Here is a 23,829-nt window from a genome sequence, read left to right as displayed (position 1 = left end):
ATTATAAATCGAGGAGAGCTCCAAGTCAAAACGACAAAACGTTTGCAAAGCACAATAGTATAAAGTGCTTCTTTTGAGAGCGTTTCCGAAGGCAAGCGAATACTATTTGCTGCGTGGTCGTGACAACCCTCAGATTGTCATGAACAATAAGGTCGCAAGCGCATTGCCTTTGTACAAAAGTGGCTAAGATAATTGCAGCACCGGAGCGCTGGCTGAGCAGCATCGATAGCGTACATTTGTATTTGGGGTTAACTTCTAACGATCTCGGGGCGACAGCCACAATTGGGGCTCAGATAAAGTTCAGGTGCGTATGTACACGCTGAACGGGATTGCTCTTTGCACTACGGTGACAACGGCAAAAATGACGGGAGACTCTTTGTTTTTCTCTCGGGATTGATCTGTACATGTACTATATTAGAACTCCGGCATGTTGAGCCGGGGAATTTACTGTAGCGTTATTACATGCATCTGGCATAATGCATGTAATAACGCTACAGTAAATTCCCCGGCTCAACCATACGATGCCGATCCACCGTATGTACATGTACGCGCTCACCAGAAGACAATGGCAGGTGCCTCGTCCAGTGTACAGCAATCGCTGCGATGGTGAGTCTGCTCCACCAGGAAGGTTTCGTCCGAAAAAATGCAATCCTATCCTTTGTTTATCATCACCGTGTTCTTTCGTGGCTGTCTTTCATTTGCGAACCTTCCGCGTCAGCAACGGAGCCCCCCAGCCTTCACCACAGCAGAGACGACCGCTCTGGACGATATCGTGCTGCTAGACTGGCCCACCAGGACGACGAACCGGAGATCAAGACTATGCGGCATTCAAGCAAAACTTTTCTGAGTGCTGCTGACCTGCAGAGCGCTCCGTGGTTTGGATGGTTGTTCGTCTACGCCTTCACGCTCTTCTGCTTCTCCACCAGTCGCTAGCTGGCGCTGAGAGAGCTCATCATGATGTACAGCAGCGCCAAGGACTACGTCTTGAGCGTGAAGCTCGCGTCGGTGGGTCTTGACTTCGTGGAGGACTTGGTCTGCACCACCTACTTCGTGTGTGTGCTATGGCTGTTTGACGTCCTGAAGCTCAAGGTCGGCGACCGGTTCGGCGCTGAAGGCGGCAAGCGGAGGTGCGTCCTGAAGCCTCAGACGGTCGGCTCGCTCGCGACGTTTGTGGTGTCGTGGCTGCTGTTCTTCGCCTTGATGACGCCCTTCGTCGCGGACTTGCTGCTCGTGGTGAACCGCGACATGCGCTTCACGTTCGACCTCGTGACGATGGCGATCAACGAGAAGGAGTTCGCGAGCGCGGCCCCGATATTGACCGAGGAGATCCACCGAGGCTACGTGGGGGCGGGCGTGCTGGTGGCTGTCACGACGCTGTTTGCGTGTGTGCGTGTGAAGGCTGCGTGGGCTGATCTGTCGGTTTGGAACCCGACGCACGTAGTGGCGGCTGCGGGTGGTCTTAAGTACATGGAAGTCGCTCTAGAAGAGGACGCAGATAGGCTGGAGTCGCCCAACACCAAAGATCAGGGCGTTCGCAAGCTTTCCTGTGTGCACTATAACGCTATCTACCACCACGGTTTGCGGGTAGCTATCATCCTCGTGGGTACCGTAGTAATGCCCGCCGTTGCAGTCGCGCTACGCTGCGCATGTTCCCCGCTGGTAGCGTACACCGGTATGAATGCGACACTTAACGAATTGTTCGGCCACGCCTTTCAACCCGCACCGACAGACACAACATTTTCAACAGTGAAGGGCGACAAACCGTGGGCCGAAACGTATATCCACCCAACTGAGAAGTACGAGCTGTTTGGAGACGATTCTCTTTACCGACGCACCACCGGCTTCCAGGGGGATCTCGCTTTCGACGTCAATATCTCCAACGAGAACCCTCCCAACGTCCTGGTCATCGCAGTCGAGTCCTTCCGCTACCAAGACTCTCGTTACCTGGTCGGAGAGGAAGACCCGTCCAACCTGTTCAAGGGAACGAACATGACCATCACGCCGAACTTCGACAGGTGGGCCAAGCGCGGAGTGGCTCTCCGCAATATGTGGTCGAGCACCCCAACGAGCAGGTCTTTGGAGAGTCTGCTATTCGCGCAGATTCCGTACGACAGCACTGTGAAGACAGGCATCACCGGCGGAAGGAAGGAGACAAAGCTGTCTGGTTTACCCCAACTCTTCACGGCCAAGGGGTACGAAACATTTTTCACGACGGGGTGCCCGACGCGCTTTGAGAACTGGGATGTGTTTCTTCCTACCCACGGCTTTGAGACCGTCTTGGAATCCAAGGAAATGAAGCTTCTGGCTGAGAGTAAACTCGGTATTCCGCGTGGAGACTGGTCTGGCAAAGCACGTCGTGGGTTCAAGTGGGGGGTCCACGACGATATCAACTTGCAGCTTTTGGGTGAAATGTTCATTGACAAGACGAGGGAGCAGCGAGAGCGAGTTGCACGGGGTCTACCCAAAAGGCCATTGTTCACCACGCACTACACCATTTCCAGCCATGCGCCTTTCAAAGCACGCCCGGCATGGTATGCTAAGGCCGACAAGCCAGACTTCTCCGCGTTCTACAAGGGGCAAAAACACTCGACTATGATCAAGAACTACCTCGAAATGCGCTACTTCACGGACATGCAGCTGGGTAAATTCATGGACCGCATGGAGAAGGAGGGCGTCCTCAACGACACCATCGTCGTCATCGTAGGCGACCACGGCCAAGCGCCTGAAGCTGACGTTACGAACACGCACGAGGAGTCTGTGACCCGTGTGGCAGGCGCTATCATCGCCGAGGGTCGGTTGGGTGAAGCTGCTGGACTTGTGATCGAGGACGCCGTGGATCACTACGACATTCTCAACACGCTGGCAGATATCACAGGACTGCCTGAGGGAGGGTTCGTGCAGACTGGCGTCGGGCGCTCACTCAAGCGCAAGGTTCCGTTTGGCGAGCGCGTGGTGTACAGCAACGACCCGAGCCGCAAGATGGCGATCGTGCGTGGCCACCAGCGCCTTCGCTATGATCAAGTAACGGCTTCGATGAGCTTGCATGATACCGAGCGCGACCATGCCATGAATGTCGATATGTTTCCGAGCCTTCCAGCCGAAGAGCAGGCCGAATGGGAGAACTGGCGCGAGTACGGTCGCCGCGTCACCGCGTACTTTAAGCAGCGCTTGGACGGCAACTGCCTGTTGGCTGTCAATTGTACCACACGAAGTTAGGATGGTAATTAGAATTATACTGGGATAGGAAGCAACGTTAGTGCTGCTATCGCAGACCAAATAGGATTATATTGGTCCTCTGGTATATTTTCTTGAAACCGGTATGGCCCCAGTGATGCACTGCGTGGGCAAATCGAACCGGTAGAATATTTATTACACCGGTATGAATCCGGTGCCACACTGTTGCCTCCAAAAGGTTTATATGCGTGGACAGGTCCAACCAGTGTGCAACCGACGATACTGGTATGATTCAATACATATTCGAGCAGTGAACGAATTGAAGTAAAGAGAACGATTGAGACGGACTGTTGTAGCACTGGAAATAAGCATTTGCATTTTCAAGTATAAAACTTCCCAAACAGATCTCAGCCAAGGTTCGCATTTGTTGTAAAGCGTTGCCAGTTGATATCTGGCATCTACAGTCTTAAGGACAATTTTCGGGCAGGAGATGACCGTCATAAGAAAAGACATCAATAAAACTAAAGAGGGGGTTTATACCAAAATCCTCCTATCCCAGCCTTCGCGGAGCCCTAGTATCCGTGGTACATCAAGTCAAACGATGACCCCTCTTGACACCTAACTGGTATATTTCTTGAAACCGGTACGGCTCTGGTGCCGCACTGAAAAGGTTTATATGCGTGGGCAGTTTGAACCGATATGAGTCAATAACATATATCGAACCGGATGGTGTGAAGTACCGGTAAAGTGAATGATTAAAGCGGATGGACTACTGTAGTAGCATACAACGGCAAGCATTTTCATTTCTCTACAAGCTACAAGCAGATCTCGAGCAAGGTTCGTTTTATTACTGTGTACAATTACTGCCAAGTCGTGTCTTGCATCTTCGCCGTTGAGGTAAATTACCGGGCAGATGCTGCGGCTGCGAAGCAGGAGCAGGAGATGACCGTGGATCGTTAAAAAACAACTAATACAGGGGTTTATCCCAAAACCCTCCTATCCCAGCCTTCGCGGAGCCCTAGTTATTTGTCAAACTAACCGGTTAGGAATGGGCCTTAAGGTTTGTGTTTCTGAGTTAAACACTTGTTATGTGAAATATTTTTTCTGGGATAGCAGTAATCCCGGTGGGACAGCCCAACACAGATTAATTAGGCGGCACCTCGGTAACTGAAGCCGGTAATACTGAAGCCGGAAAACTGGCCCCGGTAACTGAAGTTAACTGATTGGCGCCTATGCTCTCCATCTCAAATCCGACACAAGCTCGAGATGGATGGAAGACACCTCGAAAGCGACGGCTTACCGCGTACCAGTCCACACATCGGTGATCAGCGGTGTCAGGTTGTCGCCGCGAGGCCGTAAGTGATGCACATTCAACTACATGTATTAATATTACTTGGCAGGTAAGGAAGTACAACGCGTGTTTTCAGTGTTGCACCTCCAGCCGAACGCACGCATCCGTCACCTCTTTAACCCCCTCGCACTCAAGTGCATCTAGTACTACGTTGCTGAGGTGGCTACTAAAAAATATAAAGAAAGAAAATTTTGCGTCTGCAGAAGATGATAATGGTCGACGGGCGAAAAGCTCATAAATAAAAAATCCTGATAGGCACTAAGTCAGTCAGCTGCGGCTGCGAAGCAGGCGCAGGAGATGCGTTGTAATGGAAAGCAAATTTACATGCCAGGTAACAGGTAAGTCGTAGATTTCAGAGCTTCTTCGTGCAACGCGCGCGACTTTGTTTCTCGTTGAATTGCTGCTATGGCGATAGAGATAGTGACGGCGCGGCCGCGGTGAAGATGCTCACACTAAGTTTTTTAGCTATCCCAGCTCTCATATACTAAATTATAGCTTTAAAGTGTAGTTTAATTAAGTTCTGGTCTCCTGAAATGCTGATATAGTTTTCACCAGTTAGATAAGTATACAGGGGTGAAATCTATCCCGAAATGCTGGGAATCCAGCATTTCGATTTCTTCACTGCAGACATTGCCAACGCTTTTGGCCTTGGTATATTCATCACCTCACTCTGAGCTACATGTATTCAACGATACCTGAATCGTTGCAACATCTTCTGGTTTGAGTTAGACGCGTATTTCCTTCCTTTCGGCGGGCTCTCTTTGGAAATTTGAGTCCGCCCTCAGGGTGTGCAGCATTTACGATCACTTTCTGTAGCAGCAACCCGTATGTAACCGGGTGAGTGTGCGCCTTGTGTCTTGTGTTCTCGGCCTGCTCTGCAATTGGAAGTCCTGAATTTTAATTCAGGAATTGAAAATTCCATCGATACAGCTCTTCGATGGGACCTTAAAATTAAAAATGATGGTGATGCAAGCGTACAGTATTGTACACTTACCAGCGCCGAATTGTTGTGCTATAAATTATTAATATAGCCTATATATAATAATATTGAATCTGTAAACCAGAACATGTAATTTAATCCCGTGTCTTAGAAAAATAAACCACGTAGCAGTATTTAATTTTAAATTAGGAATCAGCAGCAGTCAATAATTTAAAATTTGCAACGTAAAAGCTCATTCTTGTGCGGGGTGAGTCGTTTTCGGAGGAGAATGGGCTTAGTTGTTAATCATGCTGGCCGTACTGGCCAGGTGAATATGGAATATGGTCCTTATACCAATTATCGACGAAGACTGCTACTACAGTATGTAGTACAAATGCTTTTGATATTACTGATAGTCTACAAGCACACAACCTAGTTAGCTACCTGAAGTACAATCAACAGCCAGCAGGCAGTTGCCATCCAAGCGCTGCTTAAAGTACGCGGTGACGCGGCGACCGTACTCGCGCCAGTTCTCCCATTCGGCCTGCTCTTCGGCTGGAAGGCTCGGAAACATATCGACATTCATGGCATGGTCGCGCTCGGTATCATGCAAGCTCATCGAAGCCGTTACTTGATCATAGCGAAGGCGCTGGTGGCCACGCACGATCGCCATCTTGCGGCTCGGGTCGTTGCTGTACACCACGCGCTCGCCAAACGGAACCTTGCGCTTGAGTGAGCGCCCGACGCCAGTCTGCACGAACCCTCCCTCAGGCAGTCCTGTGATATCTGCCAGCGTGTTGAGAATGTCGTAGTGATCCACGGCGTCCTCGATCACAAGTCCAGCAGCTTCACCCAACCGACCCTCGGCGATGATAGCGCCTGCCACACGGGTCACAGACTCCTCGTGCGTGTTCGTAACGTCAGCTTCAGGCGCTTGGCCGTGGTCGCCTACGATGACGACGATGGTGTCGTTGAGGACGCCCTCCTTCTCCATGCGGTCCATGAATTTACCCAGCTGCATGTCCGTGAAGTAGCGCATTTCGAGGTAGTTCTTGATCATAGTCGAGTGTTTTTGCCCCTTGTAGAACGCGGAGAAGTCTGGCTTGTCGGCCTTAGCATACCATGCCGGGCGTGCTTTGAAAGGCGCATGGCTGGAAATGGTGTAGTGCGTGGTAAACAATGGCCTTTTGGGTAGACCCCGTGCAACTCGCTCTCGCTGCTCCCTCGTCTTGTCAATGAACATTTCACCCAAAAGCTGCAAGTTGATATCGTCGTGGACCCCCCACTTGAACCCACGACGTGCTTTGCCAGACCAGTCTCCACGCGGAATACCGAGTTTACTCTCAGCCAGAAGCTTCATTTCCTTGGATTCCAAGACGGTCTCAAAGCCGTGGGTAGGAAGAAACACATCCCAGTTCTCAAAGCGCGTCGGGCACCCCGTCGTGAAAAATGTTTCGTACCCCTTGGCCTTGAAGAGTTGGGGTAAACCAGACAGCTTTGTCTCCTTCCTTCCGCCGGTGATGCCTGTCTTCACAGTGCTGTCGTACGGAATCTGCGCGAATAGCAGACTCTCCAAAGACCTGCTCGTTGGGGTGCTCGACCACATATTGCGGAGAGCCACTCCGCGCTTGGCCCACCTGTCGAAGTTCGGCGTGATGGTCATGTTCGTTCCATTGAACAGGTTGGACGGGTCTTCCTCTCCGACCAGGTAACGAGAGTCTTGGTAGCGGAAGGACTCGACTGCGATGACCAGGACGTTGGGAGGGTTCTCGTTGGAGATATTGACGTCGAAAGCGAGATCCCCCTGGAAGCCGGTGGTGCGTCGGTAAAGAGAATCGTCTCCAAACAGCTCGTACTTCTCAGTTGGGTGGATATACGTTTCGGCCCACGGTTTGTCGCCCTTCACTGTTGAAAATGTTGTGTCTGTCGGTGCGGGTTGAAAGGCGTGGCCGAACAATTCGTTAAGTGTCGCATTCATACCGGTGTACGCTACCAGCGGGGAACATGCGCAGCGTAGCGCGACTGCAACGGCGGGCATTACTACGGTACCCACGAGGATGATAGCTACCCGCAAACCGTGGTGGTAGATAGCGTTATAGTGCACACAGGAAAGCTTGCGAACGCCCTGATCTTTGGTGTTGGGCGACTCCAGCCTATCTGCGTCCTCTTCTAGAGCGACTTCCATGTACTTAAGACCACCCGCAGCCGCCACTACGTGCGTCGGGTTCCAAACCGACAGATCAGCCCACGCAGCCTTCACACGCACACACGCAAACAGCGTCGTGACAGCCACCAGCACGCCCGCCCCCACGTAGCCTCGGTGGATCTCCTCGGTCAATATCGGGGCCGCGCTCGCGAACTCCTTCTCGTTGATCGCCATCGTCACGAGGTCGAACGTGAAGCGCATGTCGCGGTTCACCACGAGCAGCAAGTCCGCGACGAAGGGCGTCATCAAGGCGAAGAACAGCAGCCACGACACCACAAACGTCGCGAGCGAGCCGACCGTCTGAGGCTTCAGGACGCACCTCCGCTTGCCGCCTTCAGCGCCGAACCGGTCGCCGACCGTGCGCTTCAGGGAGTCAAACAGCCACAGTGCGCACACGAAGTAGGTGGTGCAGACCAAGTCCTCCACGAAACCAAGGCCCATCGAAGCGAGCTTCACGCTTAAGACGTAGTCCTTGGCGCTGCTGTACATCATGATGACCTCTCTCAGCGCCAGCCAACGACTGGCGGAGAAGCAGAAGAGCGTGAAGGCGTAGACGGACAGCCACCCGAACCACGGAGCGCTCAGCAGGTCAGCAGGGCTGAGAAAGCCGCTGCTTGGGCGACGACTGGTCTTGGTCTCCGATGCGGCGTCGGCGCATCCTTCGGCGTCATCGTGGTCGACTTGGTCAAGAAAGCGATACCTAGCTGAGTTGGTCTCTGCGCTCCTGTGGTGCTGAGGGGCCCGGCGAGGTTCCATCGCGCTACTGAGACGCGTTCGCGCCGCTGGACGGCTTGATCACAAATGAAGCACAGCCATTGCCGCCGCCGCGGGGGCCTCGGCATTTTTTCTGTTTGAGCGGCAGGAACCGATCGTCTCATCGCGCCACCTGGACCATGCATGTTACAAGCGAACGAGGCATTTGTTTTCTTCACATGTGTACAGGGTACGGTGGTTCTGATCACTCGGGCCTCGGCTCATACAAAGCCATCATGTCTTGCAGGGAGCATATCCCATGATGCGGTCCCAGTCGAAACCTCAAAGCGTCAATAATCAAACAGCACAAACTTGAAGTTTCTAAAGGTGAAGTTTCAAACTTCACCTTCATCATGAGTGGAGTGCCCCCGTGACGCCCGAAGCATCGAGCCAGCAGAATGAGGAGGAATACATGAACGAGTCATGGTAGAAGGTCGGGACCCTAAGACTTAGCAGACATCGTAGCAGTGAAAAGTAGTAACTCAATAGACGATCTGACCCTAGTCATCATGAACCGGGCGCTACTTAAGGAAAATTATCCTGAAAAGTGTGCCTGTACCTGGGGCCTTGGGGCACGAGGCGGTGTCGTCGAATGGGGAGCAAGATCTGTCCCGTGATCCAACTGACGAGGTGTTGACGGTGGACGCATTCTCGCGTGAGTTGGGGAAAGTTTTAGAGATGGAAATCCCGCGGCTTGTTCACTTTTGCGTTGTTCGAGCCCGAGCTCTGGTGGTCGAAGCGTGGAGGGGGGGAAACGTCTGGGGCGTTCGTCGGTGACGCTAAAACATTCAAGGCGCAGGTCGATCATCATTCTGTTCTAGGGATAACGAGGCCTCTAGCGATGACGGACTTTGCGTGCTTGACAGAGGAGTTAGACGATGAAGAAGCCAAGAACAAACCGGTGACGAAGATTTCGGGCTTTCTCTTTAGTACGCTGATCGCTGGTCGGTCCATGTGCCGCCTGACGGGGACTAACCGCGCAACCTCGCCAGTTACGCGAGACGCCACGTACAAGGAGCTAGAGCTGGATCTCAAGTGGGCGTCCAACTCCAAAGTTGCTCAGCAGCCGAATTGCCCCCACCGGAAACTTTGAGGGTATCCACCCACTGGTGCTGACGCCCAATCCTTGGATCTGATGCGTTGGCGCTGGCTAATGTATGGACTTTGTAGTGGCGAGTCCGGCTCGCCCGATAAAATGCTGCAGAGCACCACGAGTTTTTTTTTTAATCCGACGCACGAGTGCGTATCCGACACTGCCGAGGTGCTGGAATCCAATTATCCTGAACCGATACGGGAGCGGAACTCTATCGATCCAACGAGGCCTCCAGAATACGGCTTTCTCACGGTCCGAGAGGGAACGGAGCTTCGACTCGAAGGTTCCGCGAACCCAGGAAACAACACTGTGCTTGTGCTGTCGCACTCGCATCGCTACAGTACCGAGCGCTTTATAACCACGTCGCTATGGCCGATTCCATGGACGTCGTTGTTCCTGGGTATGGAATTTGCCGGCTAACACTAAAAGCCGACGATCGGATGGGGCAGTTCGTTCAAGACGCTCCAAATCATCAGCCAGAACGCTCTCGTCGCCTTCGTGAGCTCAGTTTGGCGATCTCTGGCATGGGAAGCGAGATATTGGTGCGGGACTTGCTGGGGCTGATCGGTAGGGGACTTCGAGAGCTCCGATTAAACTTTTGGGGAGACTACGGGCCAACTCTTAAGCTCGCCGATGTGGCTGCAGTTTGTCCGGAACTTGAAGAGCTCCAGCTCATCGGCTTTGATACTAGCGCCGTGCCCACTCAAGCGCTGTGCGACTGGGGCCTTAAGCAGTTGTCAATTGGCAAGAGCAACTTCTTGAACGGTCTACCGGAGTGTTTGGAAGACCCCGACTGCCGGATGTCCCGCGAGTTGCTGAAGATAAATGACTGTTATGGCTACAGGGTGTCCGCGGCCATTGAGGCTCTGAAAGCGCTCGACAAGGAGCCCCTCTCACTTGTAAAGGAAATGTTCCCACTACCCTCAAAGACGGTGATGATAAGTGCAGTGATGAGCGGTGACGCAGTAAATGGCCAGCCCAAGGCGCTTCACCGTCTCGACTCCGTCCTTCTGGGTTTGAATTTCCGGTTTGCAGCGACGCCCAAGCAGCGGACAGTTGAAGTGCGAGGCACGTGGTAACTAGTTCTCCTTACATTTCCTATATCATTTACGATTTGGCAGCTTGAAGCGTCGTCTAAACTGAACAAAGGACCCTTGACTTGGCCATGCCAGAGGATATTGTTGTGAATGAGGGACTGGAGGCCCTGGCAACGAGTCTACAGAGCGAGCGCAAGTGGCGGAATGTCCAAACCGTGTTGCCCGAGTCTTTCGGTCTGGTGGCGCGTGTGCTGGAAGATCAGGCTCGGTTGATTCACAAGCTTCAGCTTCGCATCGACAACTTGGAGCGTGCTCAGGCGACGGCTGTTAGTTCAGATCTTGCCATGGCATTGGAGGAGCGCGTCCGTGTAGATGCGAAGCGTCGAACGGCCAGGCTGCGCAAAGAGGTTGGTGGTCTCCTCTCATGATGTGCATTCATCGAGAGACAATTGATAAATCGTATTGACAGCTCTCTGTGGGCTTGGAGCAGCAACAAACAGCGCTACAAAGTGCCAAAGAGGAGTTCACAGCCAAAACTCAGCACCAGGAAGAAGTGAATACAAAGGTATGGATGCACGCTGAGTACAATCTGCTCAAAAACTGACACGTTCTTTTAGAAATGTTTGCTGGTCGAGCAAAGCTTGGAGCAGCTACGATGCAAGACGGAGGAGCGCATGGCTCAGTTGACAGACAGCATGCAGGACCAGCTAAAGAGTCTGGAGTTGCAATTCAAGTCTTCGCATATTCAGGATACAGAAACGTTCGCAAAGCTGCGGCAAGATATGGCCCAGAAGGTGGAGAGCTTGGAATGCAAGCTAATGGAGAGTGAAAGGATACGAGAAGCTGCTGCTGCTGTTCCAGTCGTCAAGGAGGTAGCTCTTTCGCCAGAATTGCAGGAAAGGGAGGAGGTGAGTGATACGAGTCGTGGCTCCGGCTGAAGACGGACTGCTAATTGAGCCTGGATGCGGTGCTTTGTTAGGATGCGATACGAGAAGATCTAGCACGTATCTCCCAAGACGTCGAAGAAATGGAGGCTCGGATGCAGAAGGAGATTGCTGGATGTAGACAAGAATTGCTGCTGGCCATCGGCAAGAAGCTCTGCAAGAGCGACATCACAAAGCTGCTAACTCGGAAGATGGATGCGAGTACGCCTGTCAGCTGCGTCTGAGCGCTGCAGAATATGCCACGCACTAACAATTGCTACCCTACAGTGGATGCGTGGAAGCAGCTCGCAGAGAAGGCCGACAGCGCTCGAGTCGAAGAGGTCGCCTATGCTTTAATCGACAATATTCAGCGATCTCAAGAAACCATAATGGACGACGTTGGCCAGTTGCGACAGCTCAACGAGGCCAAGGCCGATGCGTTGGAGCTTGTGCAGGTCAAGCACAACATGGTAAGTCAGAAGGGCTGCCAGTATAATGTTGTGGTGTCTAACAGCATTGTACACTTCGCCAGCACAATTTGTTGTCACTCGCCGAGTCCATTCAGCATGAGTTAAGCGCGTTGCAGCGGATCGTGAACGAGAAGATGTCTGTTGCAGACGTTAAGGATCTCCTGGACTCGCAGTCGACCCTGAACGGTTTGCAGAACGCCATGAAGCAAGTGGAAAGCGCAGCAGCTGGCGAGTTTGCAACGAAACCTCAAGTCGAGAGCATCAACCGACAGTTGCAAGCCATTACGCGGCAGCTACGCAGCGAAATCTACCAAGCTCGCTATGTAAGTATTGCTACTATCTATCCCTACAAAAGAATGCAGGCTGATTAAGTGGTGCTTCCTCTGTTGTAGATCTGGAAGGATGGCCCTCCCAGCACAAAGCAAACGATTCAATGGAGCTCTCAAGTGGTGAACACGAATGCGGACATTTTCTTGTGGCAGTTTGGGTCCGACGAGGTGAGGTTGCTGCTGCCAGGGCTTTATCATCTCCAGGCAGCATTCTTCACCAACTACTCCCCAGCTATCCAAGTGCTCGTGAACGGTGAACCAGCCGCTCTATTGCGCTCGTCGACCGATACGAAAGAGGCGACTTGCTCTCCATCATCCATCCATCCAGCAATTCGGCGTCTGCATCACAGTGCTGGCAACGTGGCGGGCCTGGCGATTGATTTGTTCCTGGCACTGCCAGCACGAGCCCTTGTTGTCATCTCGTACGACCTTGATGAGAAGGCACAGGGATTTTTGAACCTGCGGAAGCTCTAGCTAAAGAGAAAGAGAAACAACGCGTCTTGTGCGATACAGGTTATCTGTTTTTACTATTCATTAGGGCACTAGAATACTGAGGGGGAGGGAGGTCAGGAGGTTCGTGACCTCATCACACGACGGCTGGTGACTGCATTTGCGACGGAGAGGCTCGCCTTGTTGAGGAAGGGGCTTTCGAGATGTGATCTCGTGACACAAACTGTCGTTCTTGTCGAGCTTCTGGCCGCAGATAGGAAGGCGGAAGCGATGCTCTTCTTTTCTGAGGGCGCTGGTTTGTAGTGCGTCGGCCTGTGAGACTGTCGTTCTTGGGGGTAAGTTTGGGAGGTCGTGCAATCTTGCTGGTGGATGGTTCTGCTGTCGGTGTCTCCTCTTCGAACTCGTTGTGCAAACGCTTCAACATTCGATCAGACACCTCGAACTTTGCTGATTGCGTGAGGACGTATCCCGCGTCCATGAGTCGAGGCTACAAAGACGAAAGTATATTGCAAGATAATAGACATTAACGATGGTGATACACGTGCATGAGATGGAAATCCTGCAAGGACTCACCGCATACTCCTGGATGTCGTAAAACAGGCGAGGGATCTCGTCAAAAGAGCTGGCAAGAATGGGTCTCTACAGCTCCTCCAAGATCACAAGAGCGGTGCGGAGGATATGGTTCCATCCCTTGAAAATAAATCCCTCGAACACTTGTATAACGACGTCGTAGGACAGCGCCTCCATGTTGGTGAAAAGAGTCATAAACCACCTGCAAATACAGCAACATCAGCGTTAGCGCAAAAATAGTCGGGCACCTGTATCGTATGTGCTCAAGCCTACCCTGTTGCAACGATGCTGATTGGGAAGTCGATAGCCTGAAAGTGCTAGGTAGATGCATTCGTAGAAGGCGGTCCAGCTAAACATCACGACACGTTAGTACAATTCTAGCCCGAGAAAGTAGTTCTTAACCTTCTTACCTGGAAGCAGCGGAGAGTTAGATGCGGCAGTCCTGGCCCATACAGTCTCTCAAGCTCGAACCGTGGGGATGCAAGGAGGCTAACAAGCAACCAGAATGCACGCGCTTCGTTCCAGTCACTCACAGCCAGCATCAACGCCGCGACGTGATCCATCCCCTGGCAGTACCCGACTTCGGTATCCACGCTAGCACAAGCCCGAAGCACATTCTGCAGCGCTGCTTGCCGTCTCTCGAGTGGAATTGCGACGCCGTTCGAATGGCATATAGCACGTGAAGTAGGGTCTATGCTCTTGCGGTGCTGCCGCCGCGCGGATATCCCGAATGTTCTCGTGACATCGAGGCGAATCTGTTCATCCCATTCCGACGCTGGCCCCGTTTCGCACTGTGTACAGATGAGCTCGTACACCTTCTCAAGCTCCAAAGAAGTCGGTACCGAATTGGACGCTGGGCTAGCATTAGCTGTAGTCTGCACAGGCTGTTCCCACAACGGACGTGACGTGGCCACGGGTGCCTCATTCGCGTCCGAGTCTTCAGTATCTGACCCTGACGAAGCATCTAGCCTGGCACGCACAGCTTCAGCCAAGTCTGTGACAAAAGTCCGCGTCCGATTATCTTTCAGACACTCCGTCTGCCACAGCATGGCAATACTTTGGTCCGATGCAGCCGAGTTGTCAACGGAGCTGCTACTTCGAGAGCGTAAACGGCTGTAGAGCTCATCCGGAACAACTTGCAGCGCCTCCCGATCGGTTTGCGTGAGGAAACTGTCCGTGTGGCGAATCATGGCGCTCCATCCGTTGTCTTCATGATCAGGCGATGGCGACCTGTTGTTCGTCGACTTTTGAGTGTTCACAGCATCTCGCAACGCCGCGATTGTTGCGTTCATCTTGTCGAGCACCCGATGAGCACGACATTGCGCCATCTTGAAGCTCATCGTTAGTTGCCGATGAGCCAGAGCGAGCTGGTTTGAGGCTTCCACCGAGGTTTGCGTTGGTGCGAATCGGTGCGCTGCTGGCGGCGTTCGCAGCTCCATTGACGCGGAGCCTATGGGGGATCCGCCGTGCTGCTTCTGAATAGCCTCATCGAGAGCCTGTACGTCGCAGCCCGCGTCAATCGCCAGCGCGCGCAATTTCTGTTCCTCCTGCTGCTTGGCCGCAAGTGTCTGCTTCGCTGTAGACAGCACCGCGCGAATCCTCTGCTCGAGTTCCTGGTTCTCGCGGCTGATTTTCCTCGCTTCTCGAAGCTGCTGGGCACGGTACTCCGCCTGATAGCACGGCGTGCACACGCGCTGCGCGCGCAGCGGCGCGCCTGGACACAAGGCGACCTCCAGGATCTGTCCGCAGCAGCCCGCGCAGAATATCGAGAAGCACAACCGACAGTGGTGACGACGTTCGCGTACGGAGAAGGCGACGAAGCACAGCGGACAGTTCGTCGCCGTCGCATCGTCCTCCCAGAAGCGGTCCGTGCTGGCAACGGGGTGGTCCGGCAGGCTCTCGTCCCACCCAGGCAGCATCTTGTCCACCGTAGCCACGTACTCCGCCATGGCGGCCTCCCGCTCGTCCGTGTCGCCCTCCGTTCCGCTGCACGCATCCCACTGACGCCTGTCAAAGCACAAAACTCACAGTAGATAAGCCTCCACCTCCAAGCTCCCGCCACAAAACCCGCACTGACATGATTACCCCCGGTCCGAACAACCCCCCGCAGACTGTGAAGAGCCCGAAAATGCCCGACGCGTGCGTCGTGTGGTTGACCACGTGCGACTCGTCCTTGGCGCGTCGACTGTCCTCCGCTGGCCCCTGCGCAACGCCCGCTTCAGTCTTCAACCCGCAGCCTCAGGAAGGATAAGCTTATTATTATTGTGCGTACTCTACCTGCTCCACGAAGCACCGGATGCCCAGCAGCCGCGGCTCGTGCTCCTTCAGCGTGCGGATCACGAACGGGTCCACCGCCCGCTCCGACCCATTGTGGAACTTGTTCAGCACGGACCCCACCAGCGCGTTGGCGCGCGCATACCGCGCGGCCACGGAGCCCCGGCCTCTGCCCTTCGTGCCGGTCATGAACCTGAGTTCTGCACCGGAAGCTGCTACTTAGATCGAGTGGCCATGAAAGGACGCGCCACATGTGACAAGGCGACGCTTCAAGTCATCCCGTAAGTTTTTATGTGGCAACGTGCTTGCTTTTTCAGGAATTTGTATACAGGAATTGATATATTGCGATCACGTCTAATCGGATAGTAAATTGGTCGAGGTCTTGGCTAATTTAGACTCCAAAGTCTTATTTATTTCGACTGATCTCCTAATTAGATTCCCCACCTCTATTTTAGACTAGGAATTATCAGGGCGATTAGCAAATGCTAATAACGGATAGCGCCAATTTGTGTACCGTATACTATTGAATTGAGCACTTATCAATTTTAGGAAGGTATACTACCAGATTGTCACGATATTATCGACTACAAACACATAGAGCGCGAAAACGGGTAACGATCTGCCAACTTTGTGGAGATCAAGCTGCAGTAAGCCGTGTGACCTGCGTGCAACGCAGTCATCTGGATGAAGTTAAAGATGTAGGAAGCGATGTGCTTGAAGTTAGATATTGAAGTTGCAGGCACCAAGGACTATAATTGCTTAGGAGGAATAGGACGAAGGTGCTAAACTCAATCTCAGTTTCGATTTTCCAGCGTACTCAACACAGCATCTTGACTCCCGATGCCGCCGTACTTCCTCTCTAAGTGCTACCATATCACTTATCACTCGTTTTAAAAATTGTGACATAGTAGAAATTGCGAATCCTACGCTACCGTGGAGGGGGTCGAGATGCTGAACTACTGGTCGGCGAGGCGCTGGCGGAACTCAACTAAACCGACCGGGACAAACAAACAACAGCGACTGTCTCGACGAGGAGCAGACGTAACAAACAAGTGCGGACGCCAACGAGAGAAACCAACAACAGCAACTGTGTCGACGAGGAGCAGACGCAACAAAACGATCAAACCGCCACGCGGAGAGCCCAGACAGCAGAGGCCAAGGCCAAAAACGAGCAGACCGTCACACGGAGAGCCTAGACGCAAGACATGTGTACCGTAAGGTATGCTGCTACGCAGCCGGCACAGGATTAAATCGGTGTCGCATGAAGCCGTGCGTGTATCGCACCTGTTTAAGTATCCCTCATATATTGAAATTTTATGAAACTTAATAGGTCATCTAAATAATCATCTAGTCGGTCTCAATCGGTGAGGAAGCATCAATCATTTTTTTTTTCATTTCAAGGTTGAGGTTAGATTGAGTTCATTTATCCTAACTAAGATAACGACCGACGCATCCACCGTCAACATCGAGCTCATATCTCCCGATGCCCCGCCGAATAGTTGAAACGGTCTACTCGACTTCCGTCGATTTGGTACCGCGGATAGCGAACGTGGTCCCGCTGCTCCTTCAGCAGCGCCTGCCCTCCGAAGCTTGAGTTCTGCATTTTCCTGGGCCGACTTGCGTTCCTTCTTCCCAATGCGTTGCAGGCCACCAGCGAGCGCCCCAGCAGCGCTTTATGCGGCGACGTGTCGTCACCTTCCCTGAGTCAGCCGTATCTGGGTCTCTACCACTGCGACTTTCTTCGCCCCGCCGCGCCATGAGTGCACCATGAGAGGACCACCCCGTCGCAGCCAACTCCATGTAGCGCAGGCCACGTTGACTGACAGCATGCTCCTGCGCGTCACTACGAGTGCTGTGGAGGGTGTGCGCACGTTGGAGTCCCGCACACCCGACGATCTGGTGACCTGCCAGTATCGCACGCAACCTTTGTAGGCTATGACTACCAGGAGGACCCACGGCGTCTGGTTTGTAATGGGAAACGGCGCGATGGGCTACATGTAGACCACCGTGGACCACCCACAGGCCCCGCCTTCCGGCTGACGGTCAAAAGACCGCCGCAATACGCCGCCGCACGCAGCGGCGCAGACATTCACAGCCGGTCCACGGTGTCATCCGTGAGCTGCCGAGGAAGCATCAATCGCATCATCAAGTTTCATTCGAACCATTTCCCATTCTCTCAATCCGAAGACGCAACACCAGGACGAAGCTACAGCACGAAGGTAAGTGCTTGGTAGGGCGCTGTTGCAGCTAATAGCTTGCTTGTATTTGATTATTAACAGCGCGGAGGTAAGAAAGTAAATTGATATTATCGCAAGTGGGTTATTGCACTAAGAAGCTGCTTATCTGGTAGTTGTGGATGTTCATAATATAATACGCACAGCGCGGACGACTGGTGCGCCGCAAGTGCGGCGCAAAGCAAATCTAAAGGCTGCACTAGGGCTTCGCGGGGGCTGAGATAGCGAAAATAAAACAGAACAGATATACGCACAGCGCGGACGACTGGTAAAATAAAACAGAACAGATATACGCACAGCGCGGACGACTGGTGCGTGTTTTATTTTCGCTATCTCAGCCCCCGCGAAGCCCTAGTGCAGCCTTTAGATTGCTTTGTTATTCCGTTGTGAACCGAGGGGTTGTTGCAATATCTCGTTGCGTAAGTCGCGAGTCGATGTGAAGGAGAAAGACACCACGGCGAAGGCTGCAGTCTACCTAAGTACTTAAGTATCCATTGATATGATTCCCCCCTTCACAACTGAGCAGAGTTGCCGCGGTAAGAGACTTGCGAGAGCTGAGTACCGTTGGGAGCCAATATACTAAACTAGTATGAACCGAAAACCTTGAGGCTTTGCAGGTGGACATCCGTTACTCTATGAGTCATCAATATACTAGTAGTAGTCACCATATCGCAATATTTACAATTGCATAACTGTAACCCGCGGTTTCGTAGCTCTTTTTCCAAGTAGTTCGCGAAGCTATTTGCTAACGATCAGGGCTAAGAAAGCCCAAATAACCACTGGTATTCTATCAGAAATAATTCACTGGGCATCGCATTTTTTGCGCAATATGACATAAATGCGTGCACCAGTACGAACAGTATTTGCTGTTATGAGCATGCGCAAGTTGCTGCAACACGGTATAATATCATCCTCAACGAGATGTTTACACGAACTGCATTTATTGTTTTGGTAAGATGTCTCTATTTCCAAACTACATTAATTCTGGGATAGCAGTAAAGCTGCAAGCGCAGCCCAAATCCGATCATTTGAAGCCGATCAGATGAAGCCTCCCGTTAAAGTTGGATTTTAACTATTTAGAAGGTTCTAGACTCAGAAATTAAGATACAGAAATTGATGAAGGTGAAGATCTCACATCAGAATCTCTTACTCAACCCGAAAAGCCCAATCTCGCTCAACTCGAACGCGGCTCATTCCCGAGTTTGCAGGATCCGTGGACGAAGGACCTGTAGAGGAGGTTGGAGCGGTTGGTATTCCGCAAGGCTATCCTATTGCTTCTTTGTTACTTTAATAGGACTGGGTACTTGGCTTCACATAACATTGGTCTATTGAAGATAACCTATTTTATCTAAAGCTATTATGGATGCATGGAAACCAAATGACAATTTTATTTTAGGAAATGCACCATCTCCTGGGTCCGTTGAGCTTACACTTCGTTCTATCGCGAAAAAGCTGGGTTATGTCGGCGGAAGGGCAGATGCAAAACAATAGTGGAGAAGCTTAGACCCTTGTATTTTGTTGAGTCCTCAAGACGACCAACGAATAAAGTTGCTTCAATATTAGTGCAGAATAACATACAAGTTGTATAGTTGTAGTGAATTCCAGGTCCAGCTTGGTGTCACCGTAGCATAACCCAAGTGCGTCAGCAGCACCGATTGATGACAATGGATGATCTCTTCGAATGATTACTCTCGACGCTGAGGTGGCTTACCGCGTAAACAGGTCGAGCAGTTGCGTGGCTCGACTGAAATGTCCAGTCGAGCTACATGAGGATTTAGTAGGCTCAAGTGCAAGTTTATTCTGTTTGTTCACTTCTTCGAGCAGCAGCTGCCTTCTAGTAGCTTTTAGAAGCTGCTTCTCTCGTTAGGAGGCTGGTGAGGCCACGGGCTGGTTACCATCAGACACAGTGCCTCACCCCCTTCACTTTCGATTCTTCCTAGCAATACACAGAGCCCTACTTCCGTGCGGGTTGGCCCCCGCATCATTGTGTGTTGTGTTGCTTGGAACCCGGAAATACTACAATAGTGCAAAAAGTATAACCGCCAAGCACTACTATTTTATATAGTATTTTTGTAGGTAACACGCTACCTACGTGTACTATTTGTAGTATTACTATAGTTCCAAATTTGACTTGAAATTTGTATGGACGTACCAGTACTATATTTCTATACAGTCACACCTCTATAAATGACACCCAGTTCGCTCGGTCTAGGACGCTGTTTCAGTTAAAGAATTGAGCAGATAAAGAAATGGCTACACTTCTAATGGCTACATTTTCATAAAACATTGTTAGGTGCACAAGGGCTTTCTTTACCTGGTACCCCTCCAGCATTTTCGTACTCTTGTTTTGTTTCGTCTTCACACAGACAGAACTAACGGTAGGCGCGATATTGTCTGTTCCTACTCCTTCTTCACATTGGTATTAGCAGAGTCGCATCCCCTCAGGTTGTACGTGAGTTTCAATACAGTGAGGTTATAGGAATATTTGTTGTCCCGATATCCTGCCACCATGCCTGCAGTTTTATCTTTTGCTTGGTATCTACTGCATAGCCCCTAGTTGTCTCGACATCATAATATTTTAGTTTTTCGTAAAATATATATGTACGCTGCGCTGATTGTAAAATACTGTGGCTAGCTTATTTATCAGTATTTAGTTGCTGCAAACTCTTTGTTCCAACTTAGCATCCCAAATAAAATTTCTCTATTCGCTCGATTTGCTGTGGCGGGAGTAGTGGTAGCAATGGCATACGTGAGAGGAGGCAGGCAAGTGATTGAGAAAAATATATGAGTTTGGATCTATTACTGCGGCGTCAATTTAGAGGGTTGAAGCGCCAACAATGGCGACCATTTAGAGAATAAAGAGGTTTTTGATCAGTTATAGAACACCTATAGTGAAATCCATATAATCCCGTTTGCAGTCGAGGAATCCTAACCAGATAGGGAACACATGGTCAGTTAGAGGGGTTCATTTAGGGAATTGTCACTGTACCTGCGTCAGTGAATTCAGACAAACTGTCACAATCATTTTGTCAAATCTCAGTGAAAATCACTGATTTATGGAAATTCCTCCAAAAATAAGCTGAGATTTGGTGCTCTCGCGGTATACTATTGGCTGCTCAAAAACAGCAGGAATAAGGGAAATATAACAATTTTCGTAAGCCCGATTTTAGATAGCATTAGTTTGTTTTGCGAAATGGCTACAATTATTGGCGATAATACACCAAAATGGTACCATTGGAAAGCTTGGTTAGCTGTCGGTATAGTGCCGTGCAGTTCGCTGTCGTAGAACGCGTGCGGAAGGCGTGATATTCTTTAATATTTTGAGGTTTTTTTAAAGTAATTTCGTGAGCTTGCACACAAATCAAACTTCATACCTAATCATATGGCTGAGACCATATATTTAGCGAATCAGGTGAGATCGCAAAAAATGAGGTTAAATTGAATTGTCGATTCTTAAGTGAGCCAGAGAAGTAAATAAGGCGGAATGTCACCGTGCAAATCGGCATTCCTAGCTATTAGAGCAAAATAATGATAGCTCTGTAGGTGTCAATGTGAGCCACCAGCTTTGATAGCATGCAATATGTAAGGTGGCAAAGTATTTCGAGATAGTGTACTAGATAGTCAACCCGGTCAGACGCTGATTGGCATGAAAGACTCCAATCTCCGGTCTGTACTAGTCCTAAGATGTCTTGGTAGCTCTTAGCCACCGTCGCTAAATTAGACAGAGTCCCACCTGCTTGTCCAAGCAGGATTACTCACTCCTATTTGCTAATCGCTTAGGCTTTGTAGCTAGGTTTATCCTTATGTACGGATATTCAAATCCGATTAAGATAAATGTGTTAGCTAATAAGGTGTGGACATTTCAACCGCGTTTTACAATACGTAGGTATCCTTTCAGAGTTTTTAAAATATGTCGCAAATTTACAGGATCTCGACTACAACAAGGTATTCTTATTGTGGTTGGAGTGTTTTCTTAGCGAGTTATCTGCATCAAGGAAAATATGCTGCTTTTTGGACCGCCGACCAGTTTACCGCAGCAAAACATCTCGTTGTTTGTATAGGCGAAACATCCCCCTTAGCCATTGTGGTAAAACGAATACACACTTTGGTGAAAAATAGTACGCATGTTGGCTTTTCCTGCAACGCATTGCAGATTTTCTGGCGCTGTCCTCCAACGAGTAGGATGCAGTTTCATTGGCTACAATTCTCTGAATTGCTCTTCACGCAGGAGTAGAAAAAAAGCTTTAGACAGCAAATATGGCCGATAAAAGCTCGCCAGATGCTACGTCCCCATCGGCCGATGCAAAGGCCATCCGGGACGCTTGCATTTCGAAGGCCAGAAGGATGAAGTTAGCGGAGAACACCAACGGGATCAAGAAAGGGATTTGTGAGTAGCTTTCCAAGGAGGATCTCAATACTGTGCTTTTATCGTCTCTATTCATGGCCTGAACCTCCACGAGTTCACGCCTGTCTTCTTTGAGCGATTTTTGGTGTACAAGCGGGATAAAGCCAAAGCAGTAACGCTTAGTGGGTATCGGAGCGCGATTAAAGATCTGTATCGCTCCAAGAGCGTTAATTAAAGTGCCTGTGGAGTATGGCGACGAAATGAAACAGCTTTTCTCTGGAAACAAGCGCCTCGGGGTGAGCAAAATCAGACTAGTTCGCCTAAAACCTCTGGCAAATAGCCCTTGGTATGTTCGTTTTGTAAGTCGTTGTATAAATCTACTATCATCCACAATGGCAGTAGGGTTTCTCTTCGCACGATGTAATGAAATTCAATTTGCAGGTCTGCATCTGTCCAAACTCTCCAGGCCCAGACCATATTGAACATGGATGACAGTGTTGGCGCTTTTTTTTTAAGACAAAGACTTACCAAGACGGTTATGGCCCGCGTAACCCGCGCCATCTCTATGTAAACCCGTTTAATTCTTAAACGTGTTAGGTGAGTGCACTGGGTATGTATCTGGCCTGCAACCCGCGCAAAAAAATCGGGACCGTTGTACCCAGGTTCCGACCCCAAAACTCGATTCGGCAAGGCGATGGGCGGTCGTCTGAAAAAAGCAGGACTGGTAAAAGCTATGGAACTCACTCAGTGAGAAAGGGAGTCTGTATATTTGTGTGTGGTGGAAGCACGCGGGGGGGGGGGGGGGGTCTATTGTGAGTGTCTGCCTACGTTGTGGTTGGTCTCTTGGTGGAGTACTGGATTGGAGATCGGGTTTTAGGACGCGTGGTTGCTGATCTACCTGCAAATGCTTCTAAGTTCGCTGGGCTGACTCCGCATTTTATTGATAATTCTGATGACGTGGCAAATCGGTGTCTCGCCTCGCTCGTTCACCAGGCCGATTTTCTGCTTGATTGTCTTCCCATCAACCACCCACTCCTGGTTTCTACGATTTTAACGAACCCATCCGTTCTTGATGATCTACGAGAACATGGAGACTCGAAGTGGATGGAAGGAACCGGAATACCTCCGCACATTGAGCTCTACAAAAACTGCATAATCAGCAAAAGGAGATTGACGCGCTTCCGGGCATTCTTGAGCAGCGTATGGAAAAAGTACTGGAAAGAAAGGTGTAGCTGCTAGCGATACTACACATGAACTTCTACGAGAGGAGATTAAATATATCTCATTGGGCTAGGACGTACACAGCAATCCGAGCTGGCAGCTTCTTCCAGCAGATTGCGTCAATATTGTTTATGGGGTGGGTGCTTTCACAAACTGCCTGGAGATTTTAATTTTCCTAGCATTAACCCACTTGAAGCTTCTCGGTTGTGGTGGCCAGCATGACTTCCCGCCATACAGAAGTATTTCGTCTGATGACCTGGGCACATAAAAAAATAAAGCAACTCTATTAGAATAGTCGATAACGATGAGGCATTTAATCAACGACATCGAAGCAGAGCTAGTCTCACCCATGCCAAGTATCCGTGATGAAGCTCACACTCGTGCGCTGTTCAAATGGGCTACGAGGAGTTGTAATTTTAAGTGCAGAGCTAGCAAGTGCAAGCGTAGAACGACACATCTCTAGTTAACCACCGTGTTGAG

At 50.8% G+C, this 23,829-nt stretch overlaps 8 protein-coding genes across 8 annotated transcripts; 6 read left to right on the top strand and 2 right to left on the bottom strand.

Moving 5' to 3' along the window:
- Nucleotides 1-954: 954 nt before the first annotated feature.
- PHYSODRAFT_251797 (hypothetical protein) lies at nt 955-3,216 on the top strand (the record flags this gene model as incomplete). Its single annotated transcript, XM_009541510.1, has 1 exon — nt 955-3,216. One exon carries the CDS (start codon nt 955-957, stop codon nt 3,214-3,216), a length of 2,262 nt encoding a protein of 753 aa, XP_009539805.1.
- Nucleotides 3,217-5,880: 2,664 nt separating this feature from the next.
- Nucleotides 5,881-8,406, bottom strand: PHYSODRAFT_343007 (hypothetical protein; the record flags this gene model as incomplete). The annotated part of the gene is made up of 1 exon (XM_009541509.1): nt 5,881-8,406. The coding sequence occupies one exon, from the start codon at nt 8,404-8,406 to the stop codon at nt 5,881-5,883; it is 2,526 nt and encodes an 841-aa protein (XP_009539804.1).
- Nucleotides 8,407-9,244: 838 nt separating this feature from the next.
- On the top strand, nt 9,245-11,701 carry PHYSODRAFT_308116 (hypothetical protein; the record flags this gene model as incomplete). Its single annotated transcript, XM_009541508.1, has 7 exons — nt 9,245-9,438; nt 9,574-9,805; nt 9,838-10,571; nt 10,646-10,940; nt 11,003-11,098; nt 11,151-11,441; nt 11,513-11,701. The coding sequence occupies 7 exons, from the start codon at nt 9,245-9,247 to the stop codon at nt 11,699-11,701; spliced, it is 2,031 nt and encodes a 676-aa protein (XP_009539803.1).
- A 12-nt stretch (nt 11,702-11,713) lies between these two features.
- Nucleotides 11,714-12,729, top strand: PHYSODRAFT_535801 (hypothetical protein; the record flags this gene model as incomplete). The annotated part of the gene is made up of 4 exons (XM_009541507.1): nt 11,714-11,926; nt 11,989-12,135; nt 12,199-12,249; nt 12,319-12,729. 4 exons carry the CDS (start codon nt 11,714-11,716, stop codon nt 12,727-12,729), a joined length of 822 nt encoding a protein of 273 aa, XP_009539802.1.
- Nucleotides 12,730-12,841: 112 nt separating this feature from the next.
- PHYSODRAFT_343005 (hypothetical protein) lies at nt 12,842-15,738 on the bottom strand (the record flags this gene model as incomplete). The annotated part of the gene is made up of 8 exons (XM_009541506.1): nt 12,842-13,192; nt 13,279-13,344; nt 13,432-13,477; nt 13,549-13,592; nt 13,686-15,014; nt 15,081-15,282; nt 15,353-15,477; nt 15,553-15,738. 8 exons carry the CDS (start codon nt 15,736-15,738, stop codon nt 12,842-12,844), a joined length of 2,349 nt encoding a protein of 782 aa, XP_009539801.1.
- Nucleotides 15,739-22,192: 6,454 nt separating this feature from the next.
- PHYSODRAFT_535768 (hypothetical protein) lies at nt 22,193-22,363 on the top strand (the record flags this gene model as incomplete). Its single annotated transcript, XM_009541505.1, has 1 exon — nt 22,193-22,363. A coding segment is annotated over one exon (171 nt), but the record flags the coding sequence as incomplete, so codon positions are not given.
- A 362-nt stretch (nt 22,364-22,725) lies between these two features.
- Nucleotides 22,726-23,079, top strand: PHYSODRAFT_378292 (hypothetical protein; the record flags this gene model as incomplete). Its single annotated transcript, XM_009541504.1, has 2 exons — nt 22,726-22,875; nt 22,981-23,079. Coding segments are annotated over 2 exons (249 nt in total), but the record flags the coding sequence as incomplete, so codon positions are not given.
- A 6-nt stretch (nt 23,080-23,085) lies between these two features.
- PHYSODRAFT_535844 (hypothetical protein) lies at nt 23,086-23,367 on the top strand (the record flags this gene model as incomplete). The annotated part of the gene is made up of 1 exon (XM_009541503.1): nt 23,086-23,367. A coding segment is annotated over one exon (282 nt), but the record flags the coding sequence as incomplete, so codon positions are not given.
- Nucleotides 23,368-23,829: the final 462 nt, after the last annotated feature.

Source organism: Phytophthora sojae (assembly GCF_000149755.1).
Source record: "Phytophthora sojae unplaced genomic scaffold PHYSOscaffold_25, whole genome shotgun sequence".
Classification (NCBI taxonomy): Eukaryota; Oomycota; class Peronosporomycetes; order Peronosporales; family Peronosporaceae; genus Phytophthora; species Phytophthora sojae.
This window is presented reverse-complemented; position numbering and strand designations above follow the sequence as displayed.